Source organism: Nanorana parkeri, unplaced genomic scaffold (genome assembly GCF_000935625.1).
Source record: "Nanorana parkeri isolate BGI_ZX_2015 unplaced genomic scaffold, ASM93562v1 scaffold539, whole genome shotgun sequence".
Classification (NCBI taxonomy): domain Eukaryota; kingdom Metazoa; phylum Chordata; class Amphibia; order Anura; family Dicroglossidae; genus Nanorana; species Nanorana parkeri.
Genome location: NW_017306807.1, coordinates 1,412,307 through 1,435,729, shown reverse-complemented (window position 1 = coordinate 1,435,729; position 23,423 = coordinate 1,412,307). Strand labels below are relative to the sequence as shown.

The following is a 23,423-nucleotide window of genomic DNA, read 5'->3' as shown; positions in this document are numbered from 1 at the left end:
CATGCTGTAGAGAAGGATGGCAAAGTAGAGGGATGGGCTCAGATGTGGGCTGAACATTAGGAAGGTGGTGTGAAGCTGTGATGGAGTAGTGAAAAATAAAGTTGTACTAGTTTCTGAGCACAGTGCTTCTGCCTGTGTACTGCAATGGGAAATATTAGGCCGGGTTCACACTGAGGCAGCATTGTTTTTGCACATTTTGTACGCGCGTGTTCAGCGTGCGGTTATTTACACATTTTGAAATGCGATTGTGCATACATGAAGACGTGCGTTTTGACTGGCAGCTTCAGAAACCTTGCGCGCAATGGACGTGTGTTTCCATTGAAGTCTATGAGGCAGAAAATGCACTGTTAACAGCCCAAAGAAGCTCATGTACCTTTTCGTGTGTTTAGCGTTTTCCTGCTGGCGTTTTGTTGGTCAGGTGTGAACAGGGGCCACTGAAAATCATGTGATTTCTTGTGTTGGGCGCTTTTCCAACGGCTCAAAAATGCCTATGTGTGAACCAGGCCTTAGGAAAGAAGAGTGGTTTGTGTAGAAAGGCATACAGTGAGTGCATGCGATTGTGGTCCTTGGCATATATTCAAAGGTATTTATGGGACATAGACATTTTAAGAGATTTAAATATAGGGAGTTGTAATGTTAGAGTTTTAGAATGGGTTGTTTTTAACATGAAATCTGAAGATAGAGGGAGAGATGATATATGTATAGTTTTAGGGGTTAGTGGGAAGGGCAGACACTTTCATTTGTTGTAAGAATTTCTTTAGTGAAAAGGTAACACAACTTCTGGGGGGAACAAACTTAAAGTGAATTTAAACCCAGAACTAAAAATATAATCTATTGCATTTAACAATCCTTTGATGTGGTGGCTGCATTAGTGTTCAATTTTTTTAGGTTGTTTTTTTTTACATAAATATATAGAAAACTGATCATTGTAAGCCCTCTCTGTCAGTGTTTAAATGGTTTGTCTCAAACCTCTATCTGCCACTTACGCTGGGCAGTTTGATCTGTTAAAGGAATGTGGAAAATTACAGCCTTACTGGCCAAATCACTAGTTGAAAATAAAGGAAAAAAGAAATCTTATGGTGGCATAACATGTAGGGACCAGTAAGCTGCAATATATTAAATGTTTGTTTTTTGGTTTAGATTCTCTTTAGAGTTGGCCTGTATGGCTAGCTTTAGGCTCCATTCACATGGAGACCATGCGGGCCGAAAACCCTAACATTTTTAATCTGCACAGATGCCCTTCTTTGACGGCTATCAGGCCCAGTCCACAACAGGGTGGTTTGGTCGCGCGGATTTGTCCGCACTGAACTGCGGGCATGAACGATCCCATACATTCTTATGGGGACCATTTATGCAATCGCGCAGCTCCATGCGATTCAGACCACCTGCCGCTCAAAATGCCTTCCGAGTTACTTTTTTCACACTCCATATAGATTGCAATGGAAACGCGCTGATCAGAGAGGCTTCGCGTGTATCCGTACAACCAAATACGCGCAGACAGCCGCTCCAGTGTGAATGGAGGCTGAGACTACCCTATCCCATAGTGGCCCACTCTGCTGTACAATTTCACTACATAATCAACAGCGTTGTCACCCTTTTAAAGTAAGTGGAGAATAACGGCAATATTGGCGGGATCAACAGGTAATAAAACGTATTATGTTACAGGGGGACTAAAAAAAAAAAATTGCCATGTTAATGTTGGAGACGGACTGCAGCATATACTGTATGTGATTGTTAATTTTACCTATAGTTGTACTTTGAAGATGAACTCTGGAAACAATGGCAGACATAGGGCAAACAATTAGTGATCAGTATTGCCTGTGGTCTCCCTGTAGGTTCTTTCCCCCATTACAGATTTATAATTTATTTTGCCCTGTGTCACTTTGTGGAGGCAGTCGTTTAGTGAGAGGCATGGCTTCCTCATGTCAGTCTCCAGCAAGGAGAACAGTGAGCAGCACCGTAGTGACATCATCAAATATCACTCCAGATCTGCTGAGACTAGCAGTCATTGACAGTAGATCCTTAAATCCCATGCAGCAGATATACAGCTATGAGACTGTAGACACAGGAGTGTTTAGGTATCCTCCACATACCAGGAAATCATGTATGGCTAATTTTTAGGAGGCATTTCGGACAAGGTAGTGTTTCCGGGTACTGATTAGACTCAATTAACATTTCGAAGTGTTCATAGCATAGCAAATCTTCACCTTTTGATGTCCACTTAAGTTTGTCCCCTCTGTGGTTGCATTTCTTTTCACTGAGAACCTTTACAGACAACTGCACAATTTCCTGTGTTATATTATTTTAAAGCTACTTTTATATCATCATTTGACATCTGGTTAATTTGAATGAGAGGAATTACTATTTTGTTTTATTTTTAGGCATTTTCTATTTATATTAAAACTGATGTTAAAATGTAATGCAGTGTGTGTATGTATGTTCTGTGAATGAGGCCTTTGCAGGTAAAACAGTATTATTTAAATAATCTTAATATGCCATTTCCTTTGTAAGGTCTTTATAGAATCATATTTTAGATATTTTTTTTGGGAGTGAAAGGATGAGGGCACCAAGCTGCAGAGTTTGGTCCAGGTATACATTTTTATTTGTTTTTAATAAAAGGATCTTATTAAGAGATGACAGCCAACACATTTCAGGGTTGGTGCGCACACCCCCCTTCATCAGGATTAATGTTCCAGAAATACATTTATTTTTCAGAAGATTGTAAGTGTCTGAAAATGATTCATAAGTTAGAGTATTGTACATCTATAGAGCTGGATAGAACAATGGATATATGTTTTCTAAAATATATTTTATTGCGACATAAAAATGTATATCTGGACCAATTAATAAGGTTTTGGTGCTTTCGTACGTTTACTCCATATAAGCTGATTTTCCCAGGCACACTGAGCTCCACCAAGAGCTGCCACTTTCCACACCTTCCACCAGTTTGATTTATTTGGTACCTGGAGGCTTAAAGTCCAGTACTTCACCATCCTAATACCAGAAGCTTTTAGATTTTGTCCCAGATTTTATAAAAACTGTAGGGGAGAAAACAATGTCTGTTGCCTGTAGCAGACACTCATATTCTTATTATATTTGAGAAGCAGAATAATGACAATTTGAAGTTATTTGATAGCCACTGGCTGCATTGGCACTTCCCTCCAGTTTTCATAAGTCATTTCTGCTGAGCCTATTTGCTTTATAAATGTAGACGTTTTAGACTTGTCTTTCAGAGAGTGTTCTTTTTTTTTACATTTCTAAGCTCTATGAATGTGTTGTTCCAGTGCATTCAAGCAGCTTTTTTATTATGAAATGTCTGCAGATGTGCACAAGTGTACAGTATAGGAACTTTGACATAAATGTGAATTCCTGTAACCACAGTGGACAGTCTGATCCAATGATCATTATGCCTGTCTGCTCATTTTGTGGTGCAACAAAGATGGGTAGACTGCTGCACTATGCCTGCAGATAAAAGTGTTTTTGGCCAAAAACTCTTAGAATGCATAGCCTTGAAAATGACCGTTTGGGGTCACCTAACTTTTTAAGTTGACCCCAGGACCATAAAACAGGCAACCAAATAGCTTTCTAGCTAGTAACTTGTCTGCTTCCTCCTGCCCTTCTTATGTTCTTCTTGGCTGAAAAGACACTGTAGACAGCTTCACTGGCCAGTAGATAGGAGCAAGAGAAAGCAAGCCAGTTAGCTGCGTGGTCTTCAATGATCTAATAGAATGCTTCGGTTTTTGTAATGCCTGGGCATGCTAAAAATAAAGTGTGACAGTGATCTGTCTGATCACTGTCACACTTTATTTTTAGCACACTTTATTTTTGGGGGTGCCTGCTTTATGGACCTTGAGCCACCTTACAAAATGCATAGTGAGCCCACATTGTTTAAACAATGCTTTAATTTCTATACTTTGTGCTCTATTATTCCTGCAAGACTAAGCCCTGGTTCACACCTAGGCGTATTGCATATGCGCGTCTGTCGCGTGTTTTTTTACCGCGATTCGTGGTAAAAAAAATTGAAACGCGCAACAAAAACGGCCCAAAGTAGTACATGTACCTTTTCAGGCATGGGCCGTTATGTAGCGCGTTCGGGACGGGCTGAAATACGCCAAGGTGTGAACCAGACCCATTGAATACAATGGGATATAGATGTTTGAGCGTTTTGTAGAGCGTGCGTCGAGCATAGAACGCGCTACAAAACGTTCAGGTGTGAACGAGGGCTAATAGTATCCTGGAATTGTCCTTTTGGCTGCTGCCTTATTTGAGTGATTAAGAGGACACAAGGTGACTTCAGTGCATGTGATGTCTGACATCTAGATGGATTTTTTTTTTTTCCAGAAGATTTAGCAAACTGCTACTCAGTCAACTGATAGCCGTTTAATGCTAGCTACACACATTTTGGTCATTTTTAAATTTGATCATAGTTTTTGTGTATATTCAGGTTCTTACTTGCAATACTGATAACAAAAAATGATGTAACACAAAATGTTTGATGGGACATCCCTCTTTTTCTTACTTTTGTATCTGCTGCTTTTGATAACATTTAGAAAATATGTATTAACCGCTAACACAGTAATATTCACTAACATTTTCTTTTGCTTTCTAGCCAGCTACTTCAGTATGTGCTTTTCTTGTGACCTGCATTTCTTAAATGTTTAACCGAAAGATATTTAAGATGTTTTAACATTGAATTTTTGTTGTACAATTTTAGCTCTTGGTGTAGGTGGTCTAGGTTAGCTTTATATGTTTAACATTCGTTTATGCGCCTCCATAGCCATAAACATGCATTTGTGGCCATTCTTAAGCACACATTTGGATCTTTGGGTGGCCAGTCTTTTCCTGCAACCTGCATTGGACATTTTAATTTTGAAATAGAATAATTTGCAACGTTATTAAACCAGATTCAAAACTGTGTATGATTTAAAAACAAAACTCATAAGTCAAAATAATGGGATAAGTCCTACTTAGTGGTTAGTCTGGCAGTGCTAAATAATACATTTGCCAGATAGTTGAGCACCAATATCAAGCAAGCCTTTCAGCCAACCCAAATACTTTTTAATTGCCTTATTAAGCACCCCACATACACCAAAAGGTAGGGAGCGCAAGTATGCAAATAACCTCTTACTAAAGCTGGCCTCCAACCTTTAGCCCATAATTATTCGTTTTTTAAGCATGAGGGTTAGCCTCAACTCATTAGTTAGCAGTCTAGGCCCCAGTTCAATATTTGCAGAGGACCTTGGATTTGGGGAACCGGGAATTTTTAAGAAGAAATGTTCAAGCAAAGCAGGGTGCTTTTTTTTTTACATTTACATCACTGTTTTAGCACCTTCTGTCTAAAAAAAAAGTTTGCTGAAAAACTGGTCTTGATTCCCCCCACCCACTGCAAGGATTAAAAGAAGTAAAGCCAAGCTTATATGCTGATGGCGCAGAGCTGTGTTGCCATCTAGAGCCAGCTGTGTCCGGCCCCTTCCCTTTCGGTCCCTCCAATGAGTGCTGGAGGAAAAGAGAGAGGGGACGAGGAAATCCCTGAGGGGAACGGTGACGGTTGAGTGATCAGCGGTTACACGATCGCTCGGCTTTCGGTATATAGAGCCAGAGTGTGACAGCTGCAGTGTCTCAAGCCGGCTCTAAGTATTGGTAAGAGTATATTTTACTCTCCCAATGCTTCTCCTTTAACTGCTTGTTTACTGTAATGGAAAAGTAATAAGAAGAAATACTTGCCTTATTCCTCGTTTCCAGCAGCTGGTACTCTCCTCTATGGACGGGCCCTCAACATGCTCCCCTATAATGCAGGACCTCCTTTACACTGGCTTTTACACTAGTATAAGGATCTTTATTTTCATTCATGTGACTGTAGTTTTCAAATATCAAGCAGAAAATAGCTGTCACTTTTTTGAAAATAAGAATCCTCTTCTGGTATGTTCGGTCTGTGAATTTAGCATGATGCTATGGTGTGTGAACGATCGCTAAGGCTGGGTTCACACCTGAGCTTATTTTTTCTGCTCGTTTTTCAGCTGGTTTTTTTTGCGTTTTTTTTGTTCAGTGAAACGCGCGTTTCACTGGCGGTATGATTTTTTTTTTTAAAAATGTTGTCCTTATTTTCTCTATTTTAAAAAAAATATATAATTTTTTTCACTTTCAAACTTCCCGCCTGCTCCGCCCCCCTGCGACGACGAGTCCGAAAGTCGGCAGCCACCGGAGGACACAGCGGGGATCGCGGACAAGGTAAGACCTGTACGCTGTATTCCCGAGTGTGGCTCGGGGTTACCGCTTGTTAACCCCGATCCACACTCGGGAATACCAATGGAAACGCGCAGAAAAACGCCCCAAAGAAGCTCCTATACTTCTTTGGGCGTTTTTCAGCGCGTTCCTACGCGCTGTAAAACGCCCAGGTGGGAACCATGCCCATAGGCAATTATTGGTTTTCACATGTGGAGCGTTTTACAGCCCATAGGAACGCGCTGTAAAACGTCCAGGTATGAACCAGGCCTAAAGGAAATCTATCCACTACTGCGGTTGATTCCTTGCTTATTAAACGCATGGAGCAAATTGTTGTAGTGTTAATGTTTACTGTGACGGTTTGCTGGAAGCCTCCCATCTCATCTTTCGCATGTGCTACTTTTTTTTTTTTTTAAAAATAAGGATCTTCTGGTATGATCGCTTTTGTGAATTCTGGCTCTTACCTTTTATGTGCTATTCTCTTGTGTTCTTGTTACCAGGGGTACCCTTCTGGGAGCCCTATATGGCCCTTTTGGTCTTCCCTGACAGAATCCTTTACCTACTATAGTGTTGAGATTAAAACTACATATTTTGGCTGTAATTGTTGTGCTTCTTTCATCACCTTTTTTTTTTGCCTTTTTGTACATTCGAAGATTAGAGGAAAGACTTACTCCTGGGTGTCACCGTGGTATTTCTGGCATTGCTGGGTGTCACTGTGTATATCTAAAATTTTTGCTAGAGATACCACCATCCCTTTTTTCTGGCTCTGGTTAATCGAAAGGAAATTTCCCTCCATTGTTTGGAAGTGGTTCGGACTGTGCGAGTCTATCTTTCAGCCACTGTTTCTTTCAAAAAGTCTGATTTTTCTCTTTTTGTCATCCCGGATGGACCCTGTAAGAGTGCCCCCAACTTCTCTAGGTGGCAAAGACAGGCTAACATTTAAATGTATGGTCTCAAGGATTGGGTTTCATAATTTCCGGTCAAGGCGCACTATGCTAGATCTGTGAACACATCTATGGCCTTTTGGCATCAAACAACTGTTTCTTAGATTTGCAAGGCTGCCACCTGGTCTTCGGTTAACTCGTTCTCCAAATTCTACCAGGTGGATTCAGTGTCATCTGATGCCAGCTTTGGCCATAAGGTCTTTCAGTTGGCTTTTTGTGCTGCAGGTAGTTCCCAGTTCTCTGTTGTTTTCTTGGGCCCATTAGTGATTTGTGTTGCCCACCACTCAATTGGACAACTTTTGGATGTCCCGAAGGATAAAGGTTATGTACCTCATTGGATGAGAATGAAACTAGAATTTTTGTACTCCCCATAAAATCCCCTTCCTGGAGTCTATTGAGGAGGTGTGAAGCTCCCACCGCCTGTGTTTTATGATTATGCTCTTTACTGCTTTTGCTACAAAACTGAGGCATGCTGGTAGCAAGAGTGGCTATCCTGGGCTGGCAGTTTTTGGGGGTTTTATTTGCTTGCCACTGTCCATTCCACATAAAGCAGCAGTATAATCTGAAAGTTAATGACTTCCTGTGTCCCGTAATGAATTTGTTTTTTAAAAAAGATTTTATGGCACGTTAAAAAAAATGCTCTTTTTTATCTTTAGTAAAGGTAACTTAATACTTTCAATTTTATTCCATAAGCCATAGGGATAGATACAAATGTGTTTTGCTTTATGAAGCCCATTTCCACCTCTGCAAAGGTATTTTTTTTTTTAAAAACATATGCAAACAATGTACACCAAGTGTACCTGAAGCCAGGCATATGCAGTTGCTGTATATGAATACAAACATTTTTGTCCTCTTCATCTACTCATGGCTTATTTGAAATGGCTTCCTGTGTGTGAATTACCACACTCTGAGATTTCCCCCCCCCCATAATTATTAGTGGCAACCCTAACTGGACAGTGTATTTTCAATTTTTGTAGGACTTAGGCCTACTAAAAAGTCCATCAAAAATTAAGATTGCCCGCAATGTGAGTCATGAAAATGTACACGCATATACATCATCATTGCACTTCTACAATACCTTAATACAGAAACTCCCAGTTTTACGTCACCCACTGGGATCGGTAGGTGCCGGATAACTATAGTTTCTGGTTGCTTGATTTAATAGTAAGTCCCAAGCAACCACCCCAACTTCTGTCTCGGGTCCGCTCCTCTGCTCAATGGGTGGGTGCAATAGCAGGCTGGCTGTTGCAACCCGCCCACTGAGCGGGGAAGGGATCCTAAGAGACAAAGTCCTCTCTCTGGTCTGCTCCTCTGCTCAGTGGGTAGGTACAATAACCAGTCTGCTATTGGATATTGCAGTTTGAAATGGCCAAGAGCAGGCTGGCTATTGTTCCCCATTGTTTACATTCTGCTACGGTTTGCGGAATCTAGCCGGTAGCAAGATCTAAACAAAGAATTTGTTAGTGTGCACCGAGCAACTGACGATTTTTTTAGTGTGCATCATGCCACTGGCAAAAATGTCCTCGATTATTTTTTTTTATTTTTTTTGCCAGTTGCTTGAGAGTGCTGGTTGCTGAATGTCGGATAATGGTGAGTTTACTGTAAATGCTAATCGCTTACAAAGGTAGAAATGGGCTTTAAGCTGCAAAATTAAATCATTAGTGTCTTAAACCCCTTTTGAAAAGGTTAAAAATTTAGGATAGGTGTAATGATTCTACACAGGATAGTATAGGTATACCTTTCCTACCTTAATTTAAAAATGAAATACTCCAGGAAGAAACTTTCCTGTGCTCTTTTATTCCAGTATTGTGTCTATTGATATTCTCAAGCTCCAGCTATTTTACATAGTAAGTTAGTTCAATTTACATACACCTGTTTTTCTGCACGTTTTAATTTGTTTACGTACTTTCTTTGTTTGGTAACTAGACTCTTATCTACCTACTTTCATCATGGAGCATGCTTTCCTTCCACTTTTTGCTTCTTTCAATCTGTCTGTCTGCTTGCACATGCCTAGTATTAGGCATGGTTCCTAACAAGGTACATCAAACATAAGTAAATTAAATGGAAACATTTTCTCACGTTAAAAAGAAAATAAAAAGGGTTATTGTGAATTTGTTTATATGGTATATATTAAAGTGTGTCTCCGGACATGTTTTTAAACCTGTGAGGATGGGTTGATCAGGTTGTTGCTATCTGTGCAGATGCTGGGAAGATTCTTCCTCTCACTTTGCCCCGGTGTCACTGGGACAGAAGGTAATTGCAAATACAATTCTCACCAAAACAGGAGATAGGGATACCTATTCCAGTGGCATCAGTCTAAAAGGGCATTTTATCTAATTTTTTGTAGACATTTTTCTTCCTCTAGTGTTTCCAGGGGAGGAAGGAAATGGAATCCCCCCCCCCCCCAAAAAAAACACCTAAAAACATAAACATTTAGCTAGATATGCACCTTGTGAAACCCAAAAAAAGAAAAAAAATAATATATTGCAGCTTACCAATCCTTAGATGTGATGTCTGCATTAGCTTCCTTTTTGTTAGCTTTTTTTTCCCCTTTATGTTTACCTGGTAATCCGGGCTGTAACACACTGGCTGTTGCAGGGTGGCTCCACACAGTGGAGGAGCAATGGAGCCACCCTTGGACAGCAGCATTGTCCACCTGGGACGTAGGTAGTGTTAGATGCACTAGCAAATTCAGATGGACTTGATAAAAAAATGAAATCTAAACTCTAGCTAACACTTTTTAAGCACTGACATCAACAATTTAATGTTTTTCCTTTTTTTGGATAAAGGTTTTACAATAATGAAATTAAAATTAAATGTTTTGTTTCAACCCTTTATCTGCCATTTTTGCTGGACTGCTTGGTATTTTAAAGGAAGTTGAACAGACTTTCTGGCCAGATCACCAGGTGAAAATGAGGGGAAAAACATATAAAAATAGAGCTAATGCAACCAACACCACTTTTAAGGATTGGTAAACTGCAGTATATTACATTTTTAATTTTGGGTGTAGATACATTTACAATCCATACCCAAAAGTAAATAGGCCTTCAGTGCATTTCATATGCAATATTATTGATTCAAAGAATCCTCATACAATGCCAATACTGCTTGGCTAACTGCAGGTTGGCCCAACAGTGCTGACTCTTATTTGAAGCATTATGCAAATGCAAATAAAACGTTGGTAACGTTTTCAATCGTCGATTTTAATCGACTAAATCGATTAACTGTTGCAGCTCTAAATGAAAATAAAACCTAACAAGTCTAATGATACAAATAAACAGCTGTACAGCACTCCGAAAACATATCACATTTAAGTAGAGCACATTGGGCTTCGTGCATGTATGTCTAAATAAGATCCACAACACACTAAAACATTCTCCTTTTAGCACTGCATTTAAAAAGAGATGGTGATTGAGCGTGTAGCTTGTATATAAAAGTAAAGGAAAAAAGCATGTGCTGTCTGCACAGACCATTTTCCTTCACTAGTATTTGTGAAGCCCACTGCACATCTTAATGGAACAAATTGAGACAGGAAGTCGCTATGGTCATTGTGTAACTGCTCAGTGCGGACTGTGCACAGCATGCACCTTGTTTCTTAGTCCTGAGCTGCATGAAAAGCAACAACAGCAAATCATTTGGTGTAGATGTTGCAACACTTTATTTTTATAACAATTCCTTTTTTGTTACTTATTTTTTTTTTAGGCATACATTGTTTTGTATGGCATTTATCCATTCATTTTATTTGGAATTTTTTTGATATTTTTTTTTTGTTTCCTACCCTACCCCATTGTTTCCTTTTTTTTTTTTGCATGTGGATTTCATGTACATCTAGGCATGACGGCTATTCTGATGTCTGCGGCTGGGCTTCCTGTGCGTCTTACCTCTGCACCTCCACCCTCCAACCCACACGTGACCAGTAAACGTTCTAAAAGCTCAGTTAGAAAATTGAGGAAAATGCCAAAAAAAGGTAGTTTTGTCAACCCTCTCGCACACATTTAAATACATTATTTTTTCTATTACCTTTTTCCTGCACCACTTCGGCATGTAATTTTTTTTAACTTATGGAAACAATTACATATGATTTCTGCTTAACAGAAGATTGTTATTATTCATTATAGAATAGGATGTGCTTTGATATGTTTAACTATCTTGTTTAACTTCTCCAAAAAGGGTAAATGCGATAGGCCGTCTTATATATGCCCAATCTGGCATAGAAATACTGTAAATGCACCACCAATTCTTTTCTGAAATCACCTTTTCAGTACTACATAAATTTTTAGCTATTATGTGGTAGTCTTCTTAAACCATTTCCTCTGGCAATCTGAAAATTAACATCCCTCAGCACAATATCCCATGCTGACATGTTATTAAACTTTCTCCTTTTGACATTTACCAGCTGTCAAAACCCAACTGTCACTGACCACTTTGGTCCTGCCTAATGCTTGGGAACCAACCAAACCATGTGATCACTATGTCATCCTTGACATAGTGATGTCATACAAGCGATATGGGTTCATTGAGTAGATAAAACAATGCTATAAACTTAATATTACAATTGTCTGATACTATATAGTATTAAAAAATAAGTTAATTGAAATAGACTTGCAGGTGTGTGTGTGTGTGTGTATAGATAGAAAACCACTTTCCTTTTTAACATCTTTATAGTGTCTCTTGCCACCTTTTTTTCAACATACTCATCTGTTTTTCAAGAAACACTATAAATATTGTTTCTACAGATCATAGTGACAGAACTGCAAAGCATTTAGGCTGTGAAAGGAAATATAGTACATGACAATCTGAACACTAGTGTATTGTGTACAGGAGCCTAATCCATACAGCAGTTTCCTCTGTAGAAGTGTTCTGTTCACAAAGGAATACATTCATCTGTATAAGGGGATACAACAACAAGTTAGAGATTAAACGCCATCTGCACCTAAACCAGTAGTTTGCATTGCCATTGGTAAGCTGAATCACATGCTGGCTTTTAATGTCTCTCACAAACTCTATTTGTTAGTATTCCCAGTTGCACCCAACTACTGCATGTGCTCTAGTGCTAAATTCCCCTGATGGATCTTCTGTGCTGAACAACTTTCAGCTACAACAAAGTGGCACTGTCATTATAGCCTAATGGGAGAAGGCAGTGACACAAACACACCATGAGAAATTTGACATCTATGATACATAATAAGCACTCAGATGATTGAAACTATTGACATCTGCCCAGTAATAGCCCCTATGACCATGACTCTGATATTTGTAAATGGTCATTTTAAAGGCTGGTGTACTAGGTCCCAAAAGGAGAGAATGTTGAATGCATTTTGGAGCTTGGTATACAAGTGTGGTGAGCATATTGGGTCAGAACAGACATCTGCTTTAAAGGGTAATTCTAGTTTCCCAGTCAATGTAGGATACTGAATTTCCCCCCACAAACTGGTCCCCTCTGGCCCCCCCAGTTAGCAGTTTTTATTCAGTTTAGTTCCTCTTATGGGGCTTGCTTACACCACAACCAGTGCGTTCCAGCACTGTTAGTGGCTGGAACATACTGGATCGCATAATTAAGCCTCCCTGCATTTTGGGTCGGGAGGGGGCGCTGTGCACAATTTTTTGGATTGCACCGTGGGCATTGCTGCTGTGCCATGCATTTTGGTGCGGGTGATCGCTGGGGGAGGGAGGCGTGGCTGCGGTGCCATTGACTTGAATGGCGCCCCCTCCCGCCCCAGAATGCAGGGAGGCTTAATTATACAATCCACTGCACTCCAGCCACAAGTAGTGCTGGAACGCACTGGTTTTGGTGTGAACAAGCCCTATATGAGGAACTAAACTGAATAAAAGCTGCCAGAAGGTGGAGTTTTTTGAAGGAGAAACATGCAAAGTCTCTTCTCCAAAAAAAAACCAAACGGTTCCTTCTTTCCTCTAGCAAGTCTTTATTCAGTTAAGACATGCAGCACAATCACAGGTCAGCGTGCACCCCGTCTCATTCCCAGTATCTGTAAGATGCCAAAAACTATGTAACTCCTGTGCACATGTGCAGAAGTTGTATTATCAATGGGGATCATGGAAGATGTCAGACCCGGAAGAAGATCTGCAAAAGATGTCGGCAGAAAAGACCTAGTGAAGGGGGGATTGAGGAAGTTGCATCATTGGATGTGACCACTCCAGGAGGTAAGTGTTCCATAATGTACAAGTATGCAGATCTGCCGCTGTGGTAAGTGAGAAGCTGGTTGGGCTTGTATCGCCAAGAACTGTGGGTAAAAGTATGTAATTATAAGCCTGATTATCTTTTTTGCCTAATGTTGCAGTTCTGAGACTCTTTTCTTTTAAAACAGTGGTCTATTTTTTTATGTTGCCCATTATTGTTCAAATGTTTAACATTTATCACTAAATCACTTACTTAATCACAAGTTTTGGTTTCCTCCAGAATCAGTTGGTGTCTTGAACACAGGCCTTGATATATATCCTGTTTTTAGGGTAGCTCTTTTCCCTTGCAGGGCCCTATGGAGACACCCTTGTGTGCACTGGTAAGCTGTGTGTGTCTTCACAAACACACTGGCAATGCAAAGCAAGCCACTTCCCTGTTGCACAGTCCCTTTTTTTTTTTTTTTCCTCCATTCTCCAACGTGGTAGATGGACAGTTGCAGGAGGCTGCTCTGTCCCTTGTGATCTACTGCATAGGAAGTTCAGGAAATCTGAGCTGAGAGATTTGGAGCCAGCTGTTCAGAAACATGATGACTGTAAGTGTTTGGGCAAAAATATAAAGAAATATTTTTCTGAGCAATGTATATTTGTTTCATCTGGATTGATCTTTGACAACACATTTGAGAGTTTAATACTACTTTTAAGTCGTTCCTGAAGTGAAGGTGGGGATGCAAATGTTGAGAGCCATAGATTTGTCATAAGTTTATTTTCAAAATCGACAGGTAGCTGAAAGTTTCAACATTTCCACGAGATGGGAAAGCATCTGAGTTGGATAATATTTGTAAAACATTAAGTCCTTTAAACAGTAAGCCAAAGTCTGCAATCAGGAGATAGGTTGATGGTGCAAATGAATGGCTCCATTATCAAGATAAAAAATGAATGGGGACAACCCTGATGCATCACATGTTTAATAGCGAACAAACCTAACAGGAGCATATTACGTTTAAGCCTAGTGGTGGGGGAGAAGATAAGCTGACAATCCAGAAGATCATATGCACAAACTTATTTTGTCCAAGGTAGGGAAAATAAAGTTCCAGGCCACTCTGCTGAAGGAGAAGGTCTGCAAAGCCCCGAAGCCTCATATAGCTGACCATGTTTAGAGATTTGATGGTATTGTCCCTTGCCTCTCTTTCTAGCGTTAACCTCCCCTGATCCAGGCCACAATAGATATTAAGATTCTGTTTGCCAAAGTTTTGAGACAATCTTTGTTGACATTTAGAGAAATCGGCCGGCAATTTAGGCACAGCATGGTTTGCCTATCTTTGCAATTGCTAATATGTAAGCCTTTGAGAAGGTGTGGGGGAAGCCATGAATAATTGCTCTGAAGGCATTTAGAAAGTATAGTGTGAGCTGTTTGGTCAAAGTTTTATGATAAATTGAGATAAACCCATCTGGGCTCACACTTTTACCTGATTTCACGAGGTACAGAGCTTGGAGGAACTCCTCCAAGGGTTTTTTTTTGTTTTTTTTACTTATTGGCCTGGTCTTTGGTAAGGGGAGAGTCCACTGTGTTCAACATAGGAAAAAACTATTTGTAGTCCATTGACTAGGGTGCAAAGGTGCCAAGCTGGTTATAGAGTTTAGAGTAATCTGTGAAAAACATCTGCCAAATTGTGTGTAACTTCTGAGGACCTTGGAGTTCTCTAAATTCTGGTCCTGGAGAGCTTTGGCCAGATATTTACTGGATTTGTTCCTCATAAAATAATTGGGGTTGTATAAACATGTTCTGTCTCCTACCTTGGCATCAAAATTATCCAACAATTTCTTGCATAATGCAATCAGTTGAGATTGACCTATAAGGAAAACCGAGTATTTGTGTGCCTGTTCAAGTTCTGTGATCATCTGGACAAATTTTGACTTTAATCCGTTTTATTTCTTCACTCTGCTACCTAGTATGAAAATTTCCCCTGAAGTGCACTTATGGGCCACCCATATAGTAAATGGGGACATATCTGTTTGATATCTGTGAAACTGCTTTTTGGATGAACTGTGTATCAATTTCATTGGAAAGAAGAGCGGGATTTAAATACCATTTTCAGTGTTTTGGGCTGAAGCTCCATCGTGGACAGAGGTACATGGTCTGAGAAGTGGGAGAATTTGTGCACTTCCGAGAAGTGAGAGAGGATTGTGAGAGATGAAGAAATGGTCTATACTGGAGCATTTCTGATGGGGAGCTGATAACTGTAGTCTCAATCTGACAGGTGAAGAAGCCACCAGGTATCGACCAGCTGTAATGTTTTCAGTCGAGTCTTGATAGATTTCAGGGATCTATAAGGCAGGGAAGATTTCCCATCTGAAATGTCTACTAAGAGATCTAACGTTAGGTTAAAATTTCCCCTAGAATTAGACTGCCAGAAGTGATTATTTTTAGTTGTTTAGTAGGTGTGTCAATGAACAAGATTCCTGTATTACCAATGAGGGGAATTTACCAACACAGGAACAGACAGAAGCTGGTGCAGTTGCCTATAGTAACCAATTATCTTCTCTCTTTAGTTGGTTCAGTTAAGCTCTGAAAATGAAAGATATAAGCTGATTAGTGTCCATGGGCAACTGCTCAAGATTTTCTCTGCTCCAATTTTGATTCCCTTCACTGTGCCCACCTTGTGCTTGTAGGCTTCAGTGGGATGTGTAGACCTTTTATCAGGTATGTTTAAGCCTTTTGCATTAATAGAAAGTAAAAATCACACGATTCCAGAGCTTGTTGATGGAGTTACAGAAAGGGACAACCAGCAGAGTTTGTCATGGCTGCCTGGTGAGTCCTGGAAAGCTTCTCCCTGGTGTGGGGACATAAATGATAAAGAGGAGAAGAGAAAAATAAAAGGAGTTTTTTATCTTGAGATTTTTGTTGTGCAACAACGCCACTAACCTGTCAATTTTCGTCCAACTAGACAAAAGTTTACTAAAATCGGCCAGTTGTACCGTAATTGAGGTTGTGCACTTCCCATCAACTGGCAGATTTTCGGACAGAAACGTGAACGGGGCCGGAACTTGGCAGATAATTGTAAGGTATATGGTCACCTTAAGAGTCACTGCTGCCGAGTTTTAATAAACCTATATGGTTGAGAAGGCTCAAATAAACTAATGTGATCTCACCCAAATCTGCTGTAGCTTTTGCGCTGAAGCAACCATGTATAAATATTTCAAGCAGACCCCACGGTTAGTGACAGGGATCTTCTGCCATTGTCTGAACTGGCGGGGGGGGGCTCTCTTGTGCTTTTTGCTTCTACAGTGGTGGTTTGTTTGGAGTGCCGGATGGTGAGGATTTCTCCTTGTAGGTTGGATCAGGGAACTGGACATTTTTTTTACTGGTCCGATAAGTCCACCTATGGCAGGGGCGCACACAATTTTTCGCCTGGAGATCTACTTTTCAAATGACGAGCCCAATGAGATCTACCAACGAAAAAACACCTGCATTCAGGGGCGGGAGGGGGCATGGCGGTGCATTGGAGTCAATGGCACCGAAGCCACGCCCCTCACCCACAGTGCGATCGCCCACACCCGTAACGCAGGCACATTAGTCCTGTCCTCCCGCGGTGCTTGTGTGGCCGACGTTGCACACGTGGAGAGGTGTCCTGCCCCTTTCTGTCTGCGGCGTCTAACACATTCTGCCGGCAGCCACATGAGCACTGCGGAAGCATAGCCGTAGCAAGCTCCTTTTGCGCCGGGGCAAGGGGATAAAACATGCGCCCCCAACAGGCATATGATATCACCCAGCTCCCTGCCTCCAGGATTTTTTATTTAATTTTTATTTTTATTTAATTTAAAAAGAATTAAAAAAATAGGTCTTATATTACAGGAATCTTGAAAAAAAAAGTACTAGGTCTTACTTTCGGGGTAGGTCTTATTTTCGGGGAAACAGGGTAGTACTAATTCTTGGAATAGTACTAGTGATCAGCTGATCGCTCCAGTGTTTGTCCTGCACAGAGGATGGGTACATATCACTGATATGTACCGATCCTCCACCGCTTGGCCACGCACACAAAGGGGCTCAGCCTGCAACTTCTCGTGATCCCCGCTGCTCTCGCAGGCAGAGGCAACGGGGAATCCAAGGAGAAGTGAAGGAAGTACTTCAGCCGGAAGGGGGAGCAGTGGAGGGAGCCGCTGTCACGGCAGCATGGACGAGCGGTGGGAGAGAGAGCCGCCGGCTGACAGATCCTGGCCGAGCGGCTCTCTCTCCTCACTGCTCCACCATGCAGCTGTGATAGTGGCTCCCGCCGCCGTCTGCAGCACTTCTTTCACTTCTCCTCGGATCCCCGCTGCATACAGATGGGGGAGAGCAGCAGGGATGCAGAGGAAAAGTCCCACGGCAGGAGGACAGGACATCGCGATTTACCAGTGATCGCTTTGCGATCGATTGGTAGATCATGATCAACCTAATGGGCACCCCTGACCTATGGCAAGTGAAGGTTAGAGCAAAAACGTGGCAGGTCTTCCGGGTTGCGTAAGAGAAATGTTCAGTCAGCAGTCAATGCTCTGAGACCAAATGGGATGCATCAGCAGTAGGTGATGCCCCTGTCTCATAAAATGAGATCCTGTCAAACCCCATTGGAGATTCAGGGAGTACAGTAAAGATTTCCTGAATCGCTGGTCTGAGTTGTTCTGTTGTGATAGATTCAGGGACTCCTCTGACCCTGATGTTATGGCGCCTGCCACTGTTGTCAAAGTCCTCGACTTGTCTGCCGAGGTTGATAAGACCCATTGCAGAGAAGAGATTGCTTGGTCTCTTATCTGTCTCACTAGCACCACACCATCCACCACGATGACATAGATTGAAGGTTTGGGCAGAGTTCTGTTATTGCCACAGAGGGTGGTTTTGATCTGAAGCAGTCGTGTTTATATCAGCCGTGGTAGGCAGCTGAGTGGTGGGTGCATGTGTAGTAATTTCAATCCAAACATTCTACAAGTTCCAAATATGAAACCAACATCTATATGTTCTTAGGGAAGAAGTACAATATTTGTGCCTTGCTTTATCTAACATATACAGGTGTTTTTGTTTTCTGTGTTTTTGCTCTGCAGCAGATATTAAAGCCTTTGGGTGTGATTTCTAAGCTGACATCCACAACTGCTATCGGCGGGAAGAATTCAAAGAAGAGATTTTAAAGAAAGGGCTGGCACATTTTACATTTAAGTGGTATTTCATGCTGTAAATTTGTTGTTCTAATTTTACTTGAATGTAATGTGTTTTTTTCAGGAGTTACTTTGTGTGTGTGTGTGTGTGTGTGTGTGTGTGTGTGTGAACAAGGCCATAAGTAATGTTTTAGCAAAAGTTAGCTAATTTTAAAATTTTCCTTTTTGTTGATGTATAAAACAATCACCACTCTGCTTGAATTTACATATACAGTATAGTAAAACTGATATACAACATCAGTTTAAAATGTATAAAATTGACCCCAAACCACTATAGTTGCCCTTTATTTGGAGACTTTGTTTACTCCAACCTCCTGACCATGTTCCATTTGCAAAAATAAGATACATACCCACATCCCATTACACATACTTACAAGAGTTTTTAAAAGCATCTAACCAAGGAATAAATGCCTTTTGCAGCAGATGCCTGTCATTTAACTTCAGGCTGCCTGCAGACTTCTGGGGTTAAAATGGTGAGCCATTCACACGAGTAGGGATTGGGATCTAGGAAGATGTATATAAACAATACTGTGCCCAGTGTTGCAGGTAAGAGAAATGTTAATTTCTTTATTGTCCATTTAGGGGAGGAATGTGATCATTCTTGGACATACGGGTTATATGCAGCTGCCTACAGGAGGCAGACGTTAGTAAACAGAAAAAACGGTTAAAAGTCAGCCCCTTATAACCTTTCCCCTAACCATCTTGTTTCAATTCTTTGCTAGTAGGTGGATGATTTTTCCTTAACTTTGATGAGGAAAACTCTTATCTTTATTTGTACTGCTTTTTTTTCTCTATCAACATTCTCATTTCATCAATATATTTTTTCCTCTTTAATCAATGCATTTATTATGCTGCTTGAACTGGTCTCTATGCAGCAGCTATCTGGTTCAGCATGGTCACAGCAATGGAGGCTGGATCTCACTAGATCACTTGCCTGGAATGTGACTCTCAGGCAATGGGCTCTGCTTGTAGCACTTTTCAGACTTTACGGTACTAAGCTGGTTAGCTGCAGGTCTAGAGACATGGCACGGCCTCTAGTGTAACCCAGTTTCTGATGGCTCATTCTGTAAGTAGGCCTATGAATGGGGCAGAGATAAACTGGAATGTGGCCTTGGGGTACTAGACCCTGCATTGTGGCACCTCCAGACCCGTGTGTACTGTGTCAGCTCTACAGTTTCAGAGCAGTGGTGTGCCCTCTGGTGTAACCAGTCTCTGACTCCCTGGCTACGTATGACTCTAAATGTGGCAAAGATAGTCTGGTATGTGGCATTTGAGCACTGAACTCTGCATTGTGGAGCTTTCTAGACCTGCGAATCAGTAAGCAGAGTGCTCTCCAGTTTCCAAAAGTGATACAGCCATTGGGGTAAACTAGTCTCTGATGTAAGCCTCTGGATGTGGCAAAAATGTCCTTTGTATGTGGCTTTTGAACACTGAGATCTGCATTGTGTTACTTTTCACACATTGTGTACTGTGCTTATTAACTGCAGCGTGCTTCCCGGATCCAGAGTGGTGACACAACTTGTGGCCAGCCTCTGAGCACCTGTCTTCCGATTGAGCCTCTGAATACTGTGTTATGAGCCTATTGTATGACCCTCAAGCACTGAGCTCCATATTGTTGTCATTTCCAAACCCTTGTATACTTTGTCAATTAGCTGCAATTAGCTTTGTCAATTGGCATGACTTTCCAGTATCGGAGCCATAGCACAATCTGTGGTGTGACAGTCTTTGTAGGCTTTCTCCCTTTTAAATAAGTTTCTGTTTTGATGTTGACATTATCTTGATATGAAACCCTTACATACTGGACTGGGCCTTATGTCACCTTTCACTTGTCTGTTCACTATTTTACCATTATGCAGGGCACTATCCAGTTTTAGAGCTGTGGAACAGCCTGTAGGTGTAACACAGTTTCTCTTAATATATCTAATGACAAAGGCAGGCAAGGCTTCAGCAAAAGGTAATCATTGGACTCCTTTAAAAAAAAAAAAAAAATAAAGGAATCATTGGACTCCTTTAAAAAAAAAAAAAAAAAAATTAAACACCTGCACTTTTTGCTAAAGTAGCTGGTCAGCCTGAGGGAGTTTAGTGTAGACGTCATTCGTTAATCCGTTAGAGATGTTGCGTACACATACTCCTTGTTCCTTTCCTGCCCTTTCAAACCAGAAGGAAGCACTTTCTGCTGCTACTGCTGTTTAAAGTGCATTGTGGAATATTTCGTCTCCTTTCTTTTTTCTCTCAATGCCTGCCTACAGTGACTTTTTTACTTCTGGCTGGCTATGACCCTTCCAGCTCTTACGGATATGGTTTGTGAGTACACAGAGCTTTGTCTCACCTTGGTTTGGTTGCTTACTACTATTCAGTGAAACATGTCTGTTAAAAGATGCTCTGAGTATAATCTCGCTGCAACTGGTGACCTCATGCCATACTCCCCTTTTGTTTTGAGGAGCAATCCACCATGCTCCCTTGAGGGAACTGAAATCCAATTCATAATTCATCAGGACTGTTTGCATCAACAGCTTCTATAGGTCCCCTGGCTTACCCTGAGACCTGCGCTGTGTTCAACAGGCCTCCTTTTATCAACTTCTGACTTTGTCAGTCTGTGCACAATTATTGGAACAACCTGCTTGCAAATATTCCCTTTGCACTCTGCCATCTGCTACAGAACCTAGTTCTGACCATGGCCCTAATCCCCAACATATTCTGCAAGCCCTATGATTACCTCTGATTCAGAGCCCTGCTCCTGCATAGTCTATATTTGACCAGATCTCATGTGATTTGGATATGCAAACTGTTTCCAGTCTAATTGACACAGTACACTCTATTGCACCTAGAGGATCAGCCTTCTCTACCAGTTGCTGTATTTTGTGGTAGCACAAATATCTTGCCTATATCCTCTGTTCGAGAACAGTTTTGCTTTGAAGACTGGGAACTTCCACCCGATGATTTGAAGAAGTGTATTCTAGTGATGCCCAGCCCGGGGCCCACTGCCGGCACACAGCCCGGGTGGGGCCCACTGCCGGCACACAGCCCGGGTGGGGCCCACTGCCGGCACACAGCCCGGGTGGGGCCCACTGCCGGCACATGCCATCTGCTACAGAACCTAGTTCTGACCATGGCCCTAATCCCCAACATATTCTGCAAGCCCTATGATTACCTCTGATTCAGAGCCCTGCTCCTGCATAGTCTATATTTGACCAGATCTCATGTGATTTGGATATGCAAACTGTTTCCAGTCTAATTGACACAGTACACTCTATTGCACCTAGAGGATCAGCCTTCTCTACCGGTTGCTGTATTTTGTGGTAGCACAAATATCGTGCCTATATCCTCTGTTCGAGAACAGTTTTGCTTTGAAGACTGGGAACTTCCACCCGATGATTTGAAGAAGTGTATTCTAGTGATGCCCAGCCCGGGGCCCACTGCCGGCACACAGCCCGGGTGGGGCCCACTGCCGGCACACAGCCCTGGTGGGGCCCCCAGTGTCCAGTCCTCCTCTAGGCGGCAGTGTAACCTGAAATTTAAAGACTTCCTGTGTCCCTCAATAGACTGCAAGAGAAGGATTTTGCTGTAAGTACAAAAATTCTATTTTTTCCCCCAGTTTAAGCAAATCACAGCTAGCTGCAGATAAAAATTTAAATGTATTTTTAAATAACATTAAAGTGGACTTTACGATATAATCCAATATTCGCCTTTTACATCAGTCCCCCCACCAATCACTAATCGCCACATAACAGCTGTAAAATATTCACCTGTTACAAAATATACTTCTCCTATAGCTAGCATTCCCGAACACATGGTGTCAGCCTTGCCTACTTCATTTCTGATAAATTACAAAGAACCCCCCTCCTCTTCATAACCCTTCCTAGTTTGAAGAGAACATGAAATTATCAGCTTGCAAGATTTCTGGCACAATTTCAAACAGATAAAACATTGTGAGCGGAATTTATCAAAACTGGAGCAGACAAAATCTGGAGCAGTTGTGCATGGCAACCAATCAGCTTCTCTCTTCAGTTAGTTCAGTGCACTGATTGGTTGCCATCGGCAACTGCCACAGATTTTGTCTGCTTCAGTTTTGATAAATTCCCCTCTGTATATATAGCAGACCAAAAGCGAGCAAATAAGAGAAGTTAATTGTTAATGTTTACAGGCACTTTAACCCTTTTGCTGCCACCGACGTAAGGCATACGGCGGAACAAAAGTGTTCCCGGCTGGCCAGCTCAGTATGCCTTACGTCGGTGGCATTTACAGTTATGCTATTAGCTCATGGTCGATTTAGCGACCATGAGCTTATAGCAAAACTGTTCAGCAGACTGTCCCCTTCAAAATAATAGCTGTCATCAGCGGCTCACAAGCCGCTGATGACCGCTATTAACAAAAATACCGGGCGCCGGCACCGCTGCTGCCGGCCGCCGGCATCTGGAGTCTCTCATCCCTGCCTGAAGCTGCTCCATGCAGGGATGAGAGACTCCATGGATCCCCACTGCTGTCCCCCACTTGTAGAGTCTGTAGCAGTGGGGATCCGATTTAAAATTGGCTGGCGGGGGGGAGCGGCGGCTGGCCGCAATTCAGGATGGCCGAGCGGCATAGTGATCGGAGCCGCTGTCATCCTGTCAGTTTTTGAATGACTCTCACTCTGTAGAGTGGCCGAGCGGGGGATCGTTAAATATCATTGATATTTAACGATCCCTCTGTGCAGAGCAAACACCGGAGTGATCATCTGATCACTCCGGTGTTTGTAAATAACTGGGGACACATAGTACTATGTATCCCCAGTTATGAATGAACAGGCTGTGATCTACATCACAGCCTGTTCATTGAAAAATTTATGAATGGGGACTAGCACTCACTACAGAGGCTCCTCCCCATTCATAAACTAATGATAGTAAGATATTTTAACTATCATTAGTTTGTGAATGAATGAGAAGCCTCTGTACTGAG

At 41.7% G+C, this 23,423-nt stretch overlaps 1 protein-coding gene across 1 annotated transcript in view; it reads left to right on the top strand.

Moving 5' to 3' along the window:
- The window catches only part of DTX2 (deltex E3 ubiquitin ligase 2), a 53,454-nt gene that overhangs the window by 18,796 nt on the left and 11,235 nt on the right, over positions 1–23,423 (top strand). Inside the window, exons 3-5 of the mRNA XM_018561706.1 lie at positions 1,434–1,509; positions 2,447–2,462; positions 10,999–11,162. Coding sequence (XP_018417208.1) covers positions 1,434–1,509; positions 2,447–2,462; positions 10,999–11,162 — 256 coding nt within the window. The remainder of the gene's footprint in view (positions 1–1,433; positions 1,510–2,446; positions 2,463–10,998; positions 11,163–23,423) is intronic.